Raw genomic sequence first — 17,537 nt, 5'->3', positions numbered from 1 at the left:
CCACCAGCCAGAAACATCTAAGGACATGAATCATTGCTTGTCCTTGCAGCTTTACAGCCTAGTCTGGCTCATGGCACATCTTACATTTTCATTGCAGTGCTACATCTCCTCAGAAATAAAAATCCTGAAAATTGACTGAGAAAGTTATTTTGGCTTTGTTAGAAGTGGGGGAAAAGGCATCATAACTCAGAACTTGAGAAATTTAGGAGCACAAGACAATAAATAGTCCAAAGGCAGAAAAGAGCAAAGAACAAATCAAGATCTACTCTGCAACCAATTCTTGTTTTCCAGTTGACAAGTCCCTTCATAATTTCCTCTTTACCCATCCTTACCCTTAATGTAGGTCACCAGTCACTTCAACATCTATTTCATTTGCACTGTTAGTTTAACTTCACATTCTCTTCTGCTACACTTCCCCTAAAGGTCTCCACTCAAGGTCAATCAAACCATATCCTACTAAGTGTGTTCTTTATCAGCAATAAAATACAGATAATACCTAATTTGTGAGATTGGTGTGAGCAGAAGATATAGTATCCTTATGCAGAAATAAGCCTCTTTAAAGCACATTCTGGAAACCTTGTTACTTACCTTCTTTGCTCACTCCAGCTATCAGATGGATTCACCTCTTTTAAAATGGAGTTTTTAAAATAGTGGTGAGTGATTGATTGACAATGACTTGAACTCACACTGTATAATGACAAGCTTATGAAGTTGATTGTACATCACTATGGACAAAAAAACCTGTAAAGGTTTCCTAGAGGATCTGAAATGTTTCTCATTACTTCTTATTGAGAAATCATTGGTGACTGGACCAGCATAACTGGGGAAAGAGTTCTGGTCTGATCAGAATGCTCTTGTCCCTTATCAAACACAAGTTCTAAGCCTTCATTTGCTACCCGAAATGGCTACATGATGCTGCACCTCCATCTCCAGTCTGAGAGCCCTGAGGGTTTTCAGACTTCTGCATTTTCCTTTTGGGGTGTAGTTCTGGCTCAAGGTTTAGCAGTGGAGGAAGAGAATTAAAAGAACTTCTTGTTTGAAGTGAAAGTGAAAGATGCCCCACTGCCCAGAAATGCAGATGATTGTGTAAAACTGTTTAACATCTTTTAGTAATTGCATTTGGGGAAATTGCTATTTATGTCTCATAAACAACATAGCATTGAGTTCCCATGATAGTATTAAATTTAATTAATTCATTTATTAAACAAACTTTTTTTTAAAAGTTTTTCCAATACACTCACAACTGTTTTAAGCACTGGGAGTTTGGCAGTGATTTTGACAACGGTCCTCCTCCCCTCACTGAGCTCACATTCTAGTGAAGATCACAGACAATAATCAATGCAGTAATCTAATACCAGATGGTAATACATCATGAAAAGAAAAAGTAGGATAAGGGGAGAAGAGGGAAGCAGGGGAGGCCTCTGTGAGGAGGAACCATTAGTAAGAGATTTCATTGAAGGGAAGGAGTGATTCATGTCAAGATGTGGAAAGAGTGCTGCAGGCAGAGGAGTGCTGCAGGCAGTGCTGCAGGCAAAGCCCTGGAGTGGGAACTAAATTGAGGTGTTTCAAAGGCTAGAAAGGTCAGAATTATGGGATGAAGTGAGCTAGAGGAAAAGTTGTAGAAGGTGAGATTATTGAGGTAATGAGGGGTCAGATCACATAAGGCAATGGAGTTTTCAAAGAGCAGCACCTCCCAGCTGAACATTTAGAAATATGAGTGTTTCTGCTGGTGCAATGCTTTGCAGCACTACTATCATGAGTGAGTGTCAAGAGCCATGAAGAGTCTGACTTTACCCTGCTTGCAAGCTAACAAGTTAGCCTGCTACAGTTTCATGGATGCTGATGGATGACACAAGACTTCTAGGTAAGAGATGAAAAATAGTTTGTTATTCACAGGAAGAGCAAGAGCTAGGATATCGGTATTTGTGCTAGTTCCCTGTGCTGAGTCGAAGTTCCCAAAGGGCAACATTGAAAGGGCCAGTTGATATCCATAATGGGTTGCCCTACAGGAGAGGAATCCTGAGCCTTGGGAACCCAAATCTTTTCTAATGATCAGTAGACATGTCTTTTGCTCTGAAGGGAAATATTTCTATATTCCAAGGCTGCTTGTATAAGCATGCTTTAAATATCAGTCTGCAACAAAGAGCTGTTAATGCCTTGCCCATAAGACATTTGGAAACACAAGAGACCCGTAGAGAATTGTTTCCCAACAGTGATCAGAGGCCAACTATTCTTCAAAGAGTGGTAAAGAATTATCTTGCCCAAAAATCTCAATAGTACTTTTTGTGCATAACATAAAAATTCTTTACCTTCTGAGCTTGTTTAAAAAAGATTATTGCACATGGATTGAATGTGATACATGAAAGAAAGAGTAGCAGAGTCATGGCAGAGAAGCCCTGCTATTTACTGAGAAGACCGACTCTGCTGGAGGGGTGGGTTAAGGGGATGAGAAAGAAGAGCTCTATTTTGGACATGTTAAATGTGAAATACCAATTAGTTGATTGGTAGAGATCGAAATTAATATAGTTCAAGTTCCTGACATAATAGGTCCTATCTAAAATGTTAGTTTCCTTAGCTTCCCTTTTGTGGTATTTGACATTTTTAACAACTCCCTCCTTCTAAAAATTCTGTTTCCTTAGCTTTGGCAATATCTTTCTCTTTTTATTCTGTAATCTTTGACACATTTTGTAGTTCCTCTTCTTGGACACTTTCCTTGCATATTGCCCTTTTCCAGTATTTCGTTTTTGAAACTCTTCTCAGGTTTAATATTTTGTTGTTTATCCTTCCAGTCTTTTGTGTGTATACACACACACACACGTAAAATAATGAGCTCTTCATTGTAGAGTTGTAATATTCTTGTTTAATTAACTATATATTTAGCATTTTTTTCATGTAATTACTTAGTTTTCTAAAACACCATTAAACAAATTCCATAATATCCCATTATTTGGGTATATCAGTTTATTCAGTTAATCCGTTATTACGTTTTTACATGCTTTTTTATTTGAAATAATGTCAAAGTTACAGAATAATTGCTAGAATAGTACACAGAACTTGGTTTTCCCCAAGCCATTTGAGAGTAAATTGCCTACATGATGCCCTATCACCCTGAATAATTCAGTGTGTGTTTCCAAAAATAACGGCATTTGCCTACATGACCACATAGAGCCTTTCAAACTAGAAAATTAACATTGAGGCCATGCCACTGTTTCATCCACTGATCTCATTCAAGCTTCACTAGTTTTCTCAGTAAGGTCCTTCAGAGTAAAAGGATCCAGTTCTCAAGCACAAGTTGCACTTATCTGTCCTGTCTCTGGAATATTTTTCACTTTGGAACACGTCCTCAGTTTTTCCTTAATTTGGTGACTTTGACACATCTGAAACTTAAAGGCCAGTTATTTTGTAAATTGTTCCCCAACTTTGGTTTATATGATATTGAATCATGATTAGATATAGGTTTTTTCATGTTGGGTACAAATACCACAAAAGTATGCTTTGTTTGTGCTCCTCACTGCATCCTCTCAGACGTAACACAATTGCAATCTGTCCCACTATGGTGTGTTTGATTCCTTAAGTGGTGTCCACCAGGTTTCTTCACTCTAAAGTCACCATATTCCCTTTGTTATTAAAAAATATTTGGGGAGAGGTTGTTTGAGACTATAAGAATATTCTGTTGCTTATTAAATTTTTACTCGCCAATTTTAGCATTTACTGATGTTTCTTGGCTGTTTTAATCATTACTGTGATTGTTATCAAATGGTGACTCTCTGATTCTCTTATTCCTTTTTACATTTATTGGTTGTCATTCTGCCGTAAGGAAAAGCTTTTTATTCTTCAAAATTTTCAATCATTTTATATCAAATGGTTATAATCCTAACTATCATTATTTATTTTGATCCTTCAAAATTTCTCCGATTTGGTCAGTTGGGGAAAGAGCCCTTTCAATGGTGTCTGTGTTCATACGACCTCAAAATTCCTTTTTTTTTTTTTTTTTTTTTTTGTCGCTGTGCACTCTGTCTCCCAGGCTGGAGTACAATGGTGTGATCACGGCTCATGAAGCCTCGACCTCCTGGGTTCAGGTGACTCTCCCTCCTCAGCCACCTGAGTAGCAGGGACTACGGGTGTGCACCACCACTCCTAGCTAATATTTGTTTTTGTTTTGTTTTGCTTTGTTTTTTGTAGAGTCAAGGTTTCACCATTTTTAACCAGGCTGGTATCGAACTGCTGGGCTCAAGCAATCCTTATGCTTCGGCCTCCCGAAGTGCTGGGATTATAGTTGTGAGCCTCTGTGCCTGGCCTAGCCTCAAAATTCTTTAAGAACTTTCTTACTTTCTGAATAGCAGGATGATTCAGACTTATCTTGTTCTTTCTTTGTACGCTGCTCTAGAACCAGCTATTTCTCCAAGAAACCCTGCTCTGTTTCCTCAGAATAGCACTTTGGAAATCGACATCTAGGTACTATGTGCTTATTGTTATTGGGATGTCGCTCTCCCAGCCCACTCAGTGAGCAGAGCTGGGAAGATATGTATGTATACACACATGTACACATACATACTTTTACATCTGTATTTATCTATCGATTCATGCATCCATCCATGAGTTCACAACAATACTTCCAATACCACAAAGTTCATTCTAGTTTTTTCCCTTCTCCACAGTGAGAAAATATGGATCTTATCATCGTCAGTACACTTACTTATGGGATGATCAATTGAATATAAGCAATCTCCCATCACTATTTCTACTACCCAACCCCTACCCCGACACTCCAATCACCCAGTCATGCTTCAATGCCCAGTTCCAGGCCACTGCTGCTCCCACCCTAACTACAGATGCCTACCTAGCCCAACTTGGCTCTGAAACTGTGCAGTAGCTGCCCAATCCACCCCTTCAGGCAGAAGCCCTTCACACCCTGCCAGGCTTCAATGCCTCGCACACAGCTGCTGCTGCCACCGTCACCGCCATTGTCCATACAGAGGCTCCCTGTGCCCTGCTTGGGCTCTACTACCTTGTACTAAGGTGCTTGAAAGCCCTCCACACACACATCAATGCCTGCCTTGCTTTACCTGACCTGTTGGCTTCTGACTACATTTAAGGCTGGGAGACAAGTAGGTAGGTAAGATGGCAGAAAGGATAGTCCTTTGTTTTTGAACATTTAGATGGTACCCCAATGGGGGCTCTTATAAACAGTTTTTCTGTTACAGATCATAGATGTTTAAAGATAAATCTGCTCTATAATTATTTACTTTCTTATCATCTTGAGACCCTGAATAAAATTAATAGTCTCAGTGCTTTCCCATGCAGCCTTCCACTTATCTATCAAAACCTTAGAAAAATACTACACTTATATTATATTGTTTGGGTGGAGGTAAGATGGGATTATTCCCTAGCTTGATTTCAGTAAATAATTCTATCAGGATCTTTTATGTAACCATTTACTGCTAGTTATTTTGCCTCTACAGGTTTTAACCTGTAGAAGCCCCAAATAATTACTTTTTGCCCTTCCATAACACCTAAACTCAATTGTGTCAATTCAATTTCTTTAATGTCAAAATAAATCACACTGATTATGAGATATCAAATTCACTAATATTGATTAATATTATTTAAGTGAACATTTGGGTAGTTTATCCTTAATTTTATATCTTAAGATTTTAAATGAAGCATTTGCTTATTTCCTGCTTTAACTTTTTTTATTGTGGTAGAGATGGTTGTTCCTCTTTTTATTTGGTAGGGAGAATTCACCCCAGAAAAAAATATTCTGGAAATTACCATAGAAAGAACCTTGGTGTCAACCAAATCACTTCCCAATTTTTGTTAATTTTGTTTCTTACTAAGACATATGATGACATCACATTTGAACAAAATATTCTACTAGGAATTGAATTTCTTCTGGAATTTATGAAATGATAGATTTTTTGATGTTAGGCTACTTGTCTTATGCAAATTTCTGTTCACACAATTATCCACCCTTCCTTGTAATTCATTGGTGCTAGCTAAGTGTGTGCTGTTGTTTTTACCTTTAAATTAATGACAACATAAGTTAAAATAACTGGCTCATTCTTATTTCAAAGTCATTTTGGATAAATCAGGTGTAAATAAATCTACACTCCTGACAGTCTGTTTCTCGGAACATGGATCTCAAGAGAGTGTGGGAGCTGGGGAAGAGGATTATGTGATAAAATAAATGGTAAAAATGCTGTTTCTAAGGTTCCCTCTTAAAAATTTACAAAGTGTATTAGCATAATACAGACTCTGGGAAGCCCTGAAGTAAAAACATCCTTGTTTTCTTAATCCAGTCTCCCAAACGTATTGACAATAGATGTGTGCGTGTTTATGTGCTAATAACCCTGTAACAATCCAAACAGCTGGATTTCACATGACACACTGACAAATACGGACTTTTATAAGTGAAACGATGTGGTTTACTGTTTGCAAATTGCTATAGAGTTAGTAGCTACCGAATGACGCGGGTAGATCCAATCTGAAAACAATCTCTCTCAGCACATGGAAGCTTTTCAAGTGCCTAGGTGAAAAATAGACAGTAATTTAAAGATCAAATGCAAACATTCTTCATTTAAAAATAGGACAGGAAAGGAAGGACAAACGTCCTGTTGTGACAGTTCTGGGCTTCATTCAGTGCTTTTCTTTTTCAGCTGGGCACCAAAGAAGGTTACCTCACCAAACAGGGAGGCCTGGTCAAGGTAAGGAAGTATGGTTTTGCTCATGCCAGCCACAGAAAAAGAGAACACGTCATGTAGATTCAATTCGCATCTTGATAGTTTTTCTTGGAAGCATAATTGCCTGCTCATTTTAACCACTTATAATATTTACCTGACTCAAGAGTCCATTTTATGGCTCATTAGTCGAAATTCTGGAAAATGACTTGACTATTCTTTGACAAAGCCCTGCATAGGTATAGCCTATAGTTAAAAGTCAATAAAATATAGTCCTCTTAATGGAATGATTGAGGATGAAGATAGCAAGTTAACCTAGAACATCTTTCGTTCTTTTTCTAAAACAAGAAGTCAAAATTGTATAAAATGTTTGCTTAAAGATAGGCCCAAAACATCACTGATGCTACTGAAACTATGTTATAAAATCCAAAGAAAAACATAATTTAGGTTTTTACAAGTTCAGAGTATCCAAATGTTCCCCATTTATGAGATTGTGCCTTTAGAATTCCTTTGTTTCATCTGGGTGTGCCAAGAAGACCTTCATAGAATGTGCCTGTTCCTTCTTATTTTAAGATTCACAGTATTTAACCTCTCACAGGTACTGGCGTGCTTGGAATTAGCCTAAATAATTTCGTTATTTGTGTCCCTTCTAGATCAAATGCTCCCTGAGGACAGAGAGTATTCATATTCATGGCATACTTATGTTTAAATCCTCTGTTACTTCTTTTAACTGGGCACATTGCCACACAGGATAGAGTAGGATGCTGTTTGCATGTAAGAGGGTAACAGCGGGCTGCGACGGTTTTTACCACTGATACCTTGGAGTTCCTAGGCAAGGTTTAGAATAGCACGTGAGTCAGGGTTCCTAAACCTCAGTTTTCTTATCTGTAAGACAAGAATAATAACACTGGCATTGTATGTGAGGATTGAGTATAATATATAAAGCCTCCAACGATAGTGTATCGTCCATATTAGGTACTCAAAGAACAATATTTATCTTTATTATAGGGTTAATAAAATGGAAATTGTAGTGGTTTGTTATAAATCACATGAATATTTATGATAGACTTAATTCTTTTTGTATTTAAAAATATACTAATGATATATCTGCTTTCATTTTTGTTATAAATCATATTGAATATTTACGATAGACTAATTCTTTTTGTATTTAAAAATATACTAATGATATATCTGCCTTCATTATGAGCTTAATGCAAGAAATTATTTTAATTTTTATAGATATTTTGAAACTTTTTTTCTCAGAAATGACACACAAGAATTTTTTCGGGGTTATAGTATTTAATTTTTTAGATACTTTTAAAATGAAAGTAAATCATCTGGTTCAAATATTGCATTCCTGCATTCAAAACTTTGTGTGTGTGTGTGTGTGTGTTTCTGTGTGTGTGTGTTTTTCTCAGACCTGGAAAACAAGATGGTTTACTCTGCACAGGAATGAACTGAAATACTACAAAGACCAGATGGTGAGAAACATGATAATATATTTTTCCTTTAAAAATCAATTCTCTAAATGAAAGAAACTTATGTCTTTAAAATCTCTGAAATTATTTTTATATCCACCTGAAACACCTAATAAATGATTGGAGATATGAAATCTTGATTCCTGAAATGAACAGAGTTATTTTGCAAAGATGAGATGTGTATCCCAGAAATTGCTCTCTTGGATTGGCTATAGTTCCCCAGAGCACATAATTCCCTCTGTTTAGGGCAATGTAATTATTCTTTTGCCGCAATTTATTAACTGTCTCTCTGCAGCAATTTGTCCCTTTATTAAAAATACAGTCTGTCCATTTCCCATGCCCATTTCATTAAGCCAATTTAAAATTATTTTTTCTCACTTTTCTTATATAAAATTTCTAAGAAAGTAGAAGTTTTTAAAAAATGAGAGAAAAATATGCCTCTCTTCCATGTGTTAAAATCCATCTTCATCAGTAAATTGATAAAGGCAGTATCTTAACGTCCAGTTTTATGAAAGGCTCATTCCAAAACCAAGGATTTCCCGTGGTAGGGCTTTTCTATTGTCAGTCCTGTTAGTGAAATTTGACAATTGCACATAGTGGAAGACTTGTGAGGGGAATAAGTGAGGGACAGATTTGTCTGTTTTCTGTTTTGTTTTGTTTTGTTTTTGTTTTTGTTTTAAGATGATATATGTTGCTTTTTATTTTATTTAGTCACCAGAACCAATTCGGATCCTAGACCTAACAGAATGTTCAGCTGTACAATTTGATTATTCACAAGAAAGAGTAAACTGTTTTTGGTAAGTCGTTTTATTAAGAAAACATTTTTTAATGTCTTCTTGCCAGACACTTATTTTGGCTAAGGAATAGAAAGCTGTATATCTCAATGTCTACAAAGTTCAGATCTGAGGGGCATGCCTACATATTAGGAGTGTTTTCAGCTGAGCGTGACATAACACCTCATTTAAAGTAGCTTAAACAAACAGGCAGGCCAGTTCAGCTTACGTTGTGTACTGGAGAAGTATGACTCACATAGAGGATGCCATTTACATCTTAGACAATTTAATTTCTTTGAGGCTCTCTCCCCCATTTTAATTATAACTTTGTTGACTCTAATGATAGGTGATTTGTATTGTTATGACGATATCTGGCAGAAGGCACAAAAATATTTTTTTCTAACATAATCAGTATATTATAAAAATGTTCTAACTGGGAGAAGAGTCTTGAGAAAGGCATGTCTTATTTCCCACTACCTTTTATTTTAAAGTTTTTCAAGCACACACAAGTTGAAAGACATACGTTTATATACCCTCCATCAGCAGTTATTAATATATCTTGCCATATTTGCTTTATCCCAGTCTATCCACTTTTTTTTTTTTTCCTGAATCAATTGAAAGTAATTTGCAGACATCATGGCACTTTACCCCTAAAGACTTGAGTATGTGTCTCCTAAGAATAAAATATCACCTATAGGACTACAATATCATTATTACACCTGAGGAAATTAATGTTAATTCTATAATATCAACTGAGAATGGGTGTCTTGATTAAAATTTGCACAGACATGCCCTATGAGCTAGCAGAGCTTTATTTTTCTCATATATCCAAAAACCAGGAGGCAAGCAGCTATGGTGACAAGGTCAGGTCCAGGGTCTCTACAGTTCTCCTGGCCTTTTCTCATGCTGGCTACTTCAGGATTCAAGTGTCTACTACACCTGTAGGTCTCATGTTTTCAACAAAGTACAAAGAAAGATGTAGGGATGGTATCAGCCATGTGTGTCCCTTTTTATCAGGAAAACCAATGTTTCTCCAGAATCTCCCCTATGAGATTGTCCCTTATATCTCATTGGCCAAGACCAGGTGTCATGGCCATCCCCAGCAGCTGGTGATAATTGGCTTAAACAAATTAGGATTTATTGCTTGGGGTTCTGTTAGCAAGAGAAAGGAAAAAGTATCTGTATTAATTGGCAGTTAATAATGTCTCCCATAGGGAGTACCAAACAATGACAATTACAGAAACCAGTTTTCGAGTATATGCACTCTATCACTCCTCCCCACCACTGTCCACTCACCCTCCACTAGACCTCACATCAAGGTATTACCTTCTATGCACAAGGACTTACCTCTTACCTATTCAATATTAATTGCTGGCATCAACAAAATATACAGCGTAGGCTTTAAGAAACCCTCCTGAAGGCTTTTTTTCACAAAAAGAGAAAAGATTTTTAGTATTTTGCATCTCAACTGTAAGTACAGGAAGTACGTTCAATGTGTAATTTAGGGCTGACCTTATTATCACTTGCATAATTTTAACTAGGTAATCAGACACAGTCAAATGAAAAATTACTCTATATCTAGGAAAAGTATTTTGTGCCAGTGGGAAAGTTCATATCCCTGAAGCAGAGATTGACTCTTGTTCAGAGATGGGAGAAATAACTAATTGAGTTTTGTTGTCTCTTTTTACTGTCTCGATAGTTGAAATTGCCAACAACCACAGAAGGCAGAGTTATCCTCATTGAAGCAAGCTAACACAAATGAGTTCTTTTTAGCAAACTTTCCTGTCTTGCTTATTCTTTGAATCGTAGCACAAGGTTTTGAGAGATCTTTGAGAGAACAGCTGAATAAATACATAAGTATTAGAGTTAGCCTAAGACATAAACCACAAAAGGATCTGGGGGTGTCCTGAACATGCTTCTTTCTTCTTCAAAGTCTTATTCGAGTATATACATCTGACCTGGAGTAGTAATATGAATCTACAACTTCCTTAACATTTCTGCAGTTTGCTAGCAGTAATAGGTCCATATATACCAGCTCTTCAAGGTACTTACCTGGATCCTTTATCAATTCATTTTTCCCTTGCAATACTCTAATTAGTGTTCAACATATATATATATATATATATATATAGCTAATCAACCTATATATATATAGTGAGAGAGAGAGAGCTAATCATCTGCAATATCTTATGTTCTTTCTTTTGTCCTATTAGTTTGGTATTTCCATTCAGGACATTTTATCTCTGTGCAAAGACCGGAGTAGAAGCTGATGAGTGGATCAAGATATTACGCTGGAAACTGGTGAGAGTTTTAAGCCTTCAGATGTCGAGTCTTGAGAAATAACATGTTGATGATTTCAAACATATTTCTATCAAAAGAGTCACACTATCCCCGAGAATCAAAGAGGTGTCTGGGTGCCTACTTCCAGGCTTGCGGAACAGTCTGTTAATTCTTCTGGGACATGAGAAGAGATGAAGACAGGGTTGTAAAAAAGGAAGAATTAAGCTGTATTTGGGTCTTAGACATAGAGCCTTAGCCTAATAACCACCTATCAGACTTCCTTTAAGGTGTGTCAGTTAGTTCAGCTTTATCTGGAGGGGGACATTTAGGACTAGAAGGTCTGACAGAGGAAAGCCGACCTATTTCTCTAGTTGAAAAGCCTCTTAAATTGTTAGAGAAGAAAGTTTGCCAGAGGAACTTAGCTTAGTTTCCAGTGTAAGCATCACTTTGTGCAGGTCAAGGACAAAAGCTGGTTTATTTTGTCTGCTCTCTATATATCTCCCGGGGAGAAGACTGAGTGAGTACTTACAAAACTTCACCAATCTTCTACGTGTTTTTCACGTGCTTGCAAGTTAGTGAGTTGTTAGCCAAGAACTTGTCCTTAAAGCTGACTAAAATTTCCTATAAATACCATCTTGAAAGCTTTGATTATTTCTTTTTTTTTTTTTTTTTGTTTGAGACAGAGTCTCGTTCTGTTGCCCAGGCTGGAGTGCAGTGGTGTGATCTTGGCTCACTACAACTTCTGCCTCTCGGGTTCAAGCGACTTTCGTGCCTCAGCCTCCCTAATAGCTGGGATTATAGAGCCCGCCACCATGCCCAGTTAATTTTTATATTTTTAGCAGAGACGGGGTTTCACCATTTTGGCCAGGCTGGTCTCGAACTCCTGACCTCAAATGATCCATGGCCTCAGCCTCCCAAAGTGCTGGGATTACAGGTGTGAGCCACCATGCCCAGCCAGATGATTTCAAACATAAAACATTTTTCTTAACTAGTTTTTGTAAAATTGTCTCATATGTGAAAATTCCTTTCTAGATACTGAGACTTTTGCTTTCAATTATCTTTTCAGTTTGAAATTCAAATAAGTATACCATTCATTTTTAAATTGTTCCAATGTATTTATTATTCAGTGAGGGATAATTTGCCTTGTGAAACTTTTGCTCAGATATGAATTAATTTCTTATTCTTTCTATTTTTAATTATCAAAGTAACACAGAATCATTATACAAGAATTATAGAACAATATATCAAGTATACACACTTTTAGACTTCTCTCTGTACAAATAAATATTTAAAAACAAAATTTAATCACTTGCTAGCAGTAAAAACTACAATGATGTACCACTACACACCCTTCAGAATGGATAAAATGAAGACTGTCAATATCAAGTATTAACATGAATGCAAAGGAACTAGAACTCTCCTACATTGCTAGAGGGAATGAAAATGTGTATGACTACTTTGAAAAATTGCTTGGCAGTTTCTTTTAAAACTATACGTATGCTTACACTATAATTCAGCATTTTCACGCTGAGGTGTATAAGAGAAATGAGTGCATGTATCCACTAAAAAACGTTACGATAATGTTCATAGCATCTTTATTGATAATATACAAACTACAAACAAAACAAATCACTTGCTGGTGTTCTATATCTGCTCACTTCACTTAGCAATATATTGTGAACATTTTTTCATATTAATTTTAGATCTATATTTTTCTTTTGACTCATTGAATACTATTGCATTTTATAGATTACTATAAGTATTAGACCAATTCCCAATTTGTACATGTTTTAGCAATCACTTTACAATATGTGTCCTAAAAAAAATGCAGAAAATTTTTCTGGACACACGATAATTAGCTTATAGTTGGGGGTGGGCACATGATAATTAACTTATAGTTGTATGACATCCTTACTAATCAAATGTCTTATTTAATATTTGTTAGAATCCAGGGTTCATTACAATCACTCAATAATGGATACACGTGTGTGTGCTTTATTACAGTCACAAATAAGAAAACAGCTCAACCGAGGGGAAGGTACGATCCGATCTCGGTCGTTCATCTTTGAATAGATCTTTCTTGCCAAAGACTGCTCTGGCCCAGGAGCAAGGTGGAATGTTCCCTGATGCTGTGATCTGCAACAGGCTTCAAATGAAAACCAGCTAAGGATTTTCCTTTAAAAACAAATCAGAAGCAGTTGCTGATTGGAACCCATATACCACGTTGCTGATTCACGTTGCTGCCCCTCCATGATGTTGCCATCTCCTTGAGAATGCTGAAGCAATCACCATTCTGATAGAAAGTGCTTAAACCACCACTCTTAGGTCTACTCACTCGTAGAACACACAATGGAGGAGGAAGGGTTTTTGTTTTCACTCATTGTGGTCCCCAAGCCTATTGACACTAGTTGCCTAGAGTCCCACTCTGAGTCATGGTCAGCCTGTCTGACATCCAGGTTGTGCTATTAACCAGGAAGGAAACCGATACTTAGAAGCTTAGATGACTTCTGCAGGATTTATACTGAGACAGCAAACATCATATATTTTCAGGGAAGAGGTTTTTTTTTATTTTTTTTTAATTTAATTTTCCCTCTTTATACAAAAAAAAAGAACATTTCCAAAACTAAAATGGAAAATGCTTGTGGCATTTATTTTCTCTTTTTAAAAGGTTCAGAAATTTGGTGAGTCCTTTGCTTCTAATGATAAAACTGTGAGAGCTAGATGTCCTATGGGCAATTAAGTAGTGTAATAAAGGTAAATGAAGGTACAATTTTTAAGGCATTATTTTCACCCTTTGGGGGTAAACGTTTTGAAGAGTGAGAAAGCATAAATTGAGGAAGGGTGATAAAGCAGTAGGTAACTTTTAGTTTAATAATAGTTATTGTCATGAGGGTAATCATAATAGACGCTTGTAAGCACTGAGCTATCTTTAACCATTTCTCCAAATGGACCAAAAGACACTTCTCAAGGACAGTGTATTTTAACAATTCCTTTCCCAGAATTAGTTGTATAGGGTTGACCCAAGAGATGTAAGAAAAATCTTGCATTGCTCCCTAAGCACCCCGGGCCTTACTAAAGAGCAACTTCTATTTCCAGTTGGGGGAGTAACACTAAAGCTACATGAAATATGTAATAATGATAGGTAATAATATGTTCCAAAGCTTTTTCAAACTAGAATAAGGAGACAAACAGAAGAATGAGATACTGATGTCCACAGTTCATTGGTAGACTCTAACCCCTTCTGTTATTTTTTTTAATACTATTTTTGTTTAGATAGAAGTTTCAAAGAAGATAAAAACGCTTGAAGAGCCTGAGAGTAAAAAGATTATGATGCAAAGTTATCATATAAACTGCTCTTGCAGTCCAAAGGGATACCTGGTTAAAGAAGTTTCTTATTTAAACATCTAAGACTCAGAAATTACATTAAATTTTTGTATATTTCAACACCGTTTTAAATGTATTTTGTTATGTTTGTATTATATGGGATAAAGCAAATGTTGAGTTAAAATGCATTGTGTCATTTGTAAAGTAAGAAGTTACTGGCCGGGCGTGGCGGCTCAAGCCTGTAATCCCAGCACTTTGTGAGGCCAAGACAGGCAGACCACTTGAGGTCAGGAGTTCGAGACCAGTCTGGCCAACATGATGAAACCTTGTCTTTACTAAAAATACAAAAATTAGCTGGGCATGGTGGCAGGTGCCTGTAATCCCAGATACTTAGGAGGCTGAGGCAGGAGAATTGCTTGAACCCAGGAGGTGGAGGTTGCAGTGAACCAATATCGTGGCACTGCACTCCAGCCTGGGTGACAAAGTGAGACTCCGTCTCAAAAACAACAACAACAACAAACAAACCAGAAGTTACAAATGAATCCTCAAGGATGTGTATGGTTCTATGTTTGTTTTCTTAGAAACAAATGTGTTTCTTTGTGTGTAATACTGTGTTTTACTATGTTTACCTTTTATAAAACATAACCTGTTTATTTATATTCTTTGACTCTGTTTATTAAAAAGAGCATGATTTTGCTGTGTATGTACTATTTTGCTATTAAATATATTTTAATATTTGTAACTTGAAAGAAATATACAACTGATTAATATAATAAATAGCAATGAAGAATTCACTTCAGTTAGACTATTAACCACAAAGGATTGGAAGTTGAAGAAATAGTCCAAGACCTCAAGGAGTTCTTGGTTGAATATGGACAAAACGATAAACATATATATATATATAGCAGTAAATAAGACAATTACTGTAAGAGAAGTACATAAAGCTATATGATGGAACAGGTGCTTCAGCAGGGGATAAAACAATTTGTTGGAGAGTTTTGACATGAAAAGGGTGCGCTAACATGTATCTGCTATGTAATTAGTACTAGGCTAGGTGTTTTGCCTGCCCTCAGCATTCCTGCAAAGAAATGATTCTAACTCCTAAGTGGAGCCTGTGAGGGTTCCTCAGCTATTTCTCCAAGTCCAAAAAGAGGGAGGATGTTTTGTGCCAATGGCAGATCAGAGCGGGGGAATATGGGAGAAAAGAGAGTCGGATATCTGCATTATGACCTGTCTGCTAACAGGTATGAACTTATTAAGACAGAGTATTAGCAGTTATTCTCAGAATTCCCTCTGGGAAGATCTTGGCCCACAGGAGCAGTTTTCTCTGGACCAATGGAGACACCAGCATGGTGAGGGAAGGCTAATACAGATGGTCCCTGACTTATCATGATTTGATTTAGGATTGTTCAACTTCACAAAGGGTCTATTGGGGTATTAAATACATTTCCTCCTTTGATATCTTTGATTTAATTTGACCTTATTGGGATGGAACCCCACCATAAGTCAAGGAGCATCTGTACTATTTCTGGGGGAAACCTTCACCCTATGCCAGAACAGCTGGACATCAGAGAACTCAGTAGGGCAGGACCCTTCTTTTCCCAACCACGTGGCATGCAAGAGTGGTTTCCTCTCTCCTTATTTCTCACAAGTGCTTGGCATGCAGGTCAGGGCATTATGCTCTGTCCCTGTTTCAGGCAGAAAGCAAGAGAACTATTATACGGAGAAGGTCAGTTCTACTTCCTTCCTTTTCCACTACTTCAGATCCTCTGCAGCAAATCCATGTTTCTACCAAACTCTTCCTAGTCAAGTATACTACATAGCAGAGTGCCAGGCTGAGCCTACGTTCTGCTCACTATGAATTCAGGCTGTCTGACCATAATGTCAAGCAGAGTTTCTTAAACCATCTGCGGCAAAGCATCTGATTTTCTTTCTTTCTTTTTTTTTTTTTCAATTTATAATCTATCACAGACTGAGATCTCATAAAATTCAATAAATTACTAGAAAAATCAAGCAAAAAATACAAATATCACAATCCCAGTTTACTATTATCAGATTCAACAGACACAAAGTTACTATGTTAAATTGTTGTAAGTTTTTCAACACTTAAAACAGGCATTTCTGTACTTATCTTGCTAGCAAAGAGTGTGCACAACAGCCCAGTCTGTGGACCACGTTTGAGTACCATAGGTCTAGCTGACTGGCAGGTAAAAGGAAATAGCCTTCTTGAGAAAGAATTCACCTGAAGACAGAAAGGGTTGAAGTGCACATGTTTTGTTGATGGAATATGGGCATCATTAGAGGGGAAAGGTGATTCAGAGCACATTCTTGACTGTTACTCAGTCCTTCCTCAGCAAAATCTAAAGGAGCTATTTCACCAGAGTCTCCAGTGCACAGACAATGAGATAGTAAGTTGTGTCACATTTTCAGCTGTGAAAAAAGATGGCACTCTTGGCCTTAAGCAAGGGTTGTGTGCCCTTGTAGACAACAGCAGCCATAACCTGACTTAGCAGTAGCAACAATGGCCAGGGTTGTGGGGCATAATCATCCCAGACAGCAAGAACAAAGAAAATAAAATAATGGCAGATGCCATGTGGTTTCAGGAGTGCATGTGAAGGGTCCATGAGGACTTCCAGAAATATCTGGGAGGCATTTGAGAATGACCATATTTTCCACAGAAAAAGCAAGATTGGAGCCAGAGAAGTTAGCCCAGCAGGTCCCTGATCCCATCTTATGATTATTTCCCCTGTTCCAGATGCATCATTGGTATAGCCATCCAGGAATACCTTGAAGATATTGCAGGTTTGGATCCACACCACCATAATAAAGCAAATACTGCAATAAAGTAAGTCCCACCATTTTTTGTTTCCCAATTCATACTAAAGTTATTACTAAAAAAATTATAATGATCATCTGAGCTTTCAGCAAGTTGCAGTCGTTTTGCTGGTGGAGAGTCTTGCCTGGAAGGTGATGACTGTTCACTGATCAGGTGATGCTTGCTAAGG

The 17,537-nt window shown here is 37.1% G+C and overlaps 1 protein-coding gene across 2 annotated transcripts in view; it reads left to right on the top strand.

The window, feature by feature from the left end:
- The window catches only part of DAPP1 (dual adaptor of phosphotyrosine and 3-phosphoinositides 1), a 58,674-nt gene extending 41,303 nt beyond the window's left edge, over window positions 1–17,371 (top strand). The window contains exons 5-10 of one of the 2 annotated variants that reach the window (XM_050791550.1): window positions 6,657–6,704; window positions 8,096–8,158; window positions 8,867–8,952; window positions 11,142–11,229; window positions 13,213–13,246; window positions 17,288–17,371. In XM_050791550.1, the coding sequence (XP_050647507.1) occupies window positions 6,657–6,704; window positions 8,096–8,158; window positions 8,867–8,952; window positions 11,142–11,229; window positions 13,213–13,246; window positions 17,288–17,304 (336 nt within the window). In that variant the 3' untranslated portion in view covers window positions 17,305–17,371. Of the gene's footprint in view, window positions 1–6,656; window positions 6,705–8,095; window positions 8,159–8,866; window positions 8,953–11,141; window positions 11,230–13,212; window positions 15,282–17,287 lie in introns of those variants that run through there. The other variant, XM_050791549.1, reaches the window with a different exon arrangement.
- The last annotated feature ends 166 nt before the right edge of the window (window positions 17,372–17,537 follow it).

The sequence above is a fragment of the Macaca thibetana genome, chromosome 5 (assembly GCF_024542745.1).
Source record: "Macaca thibetana thibetana isolate TM-01 chromosome 5, ASM2454274v1, whole genome shotgun sequence".
NCBI lineage: Eukaryota > Metazoa > Chordata > Mammalia > Primates > Cercopithecidae > Macaca > Macaca thibetana.
This window is presented reverse-complemented; position numbering and strand designations above follow the sequence as displayed.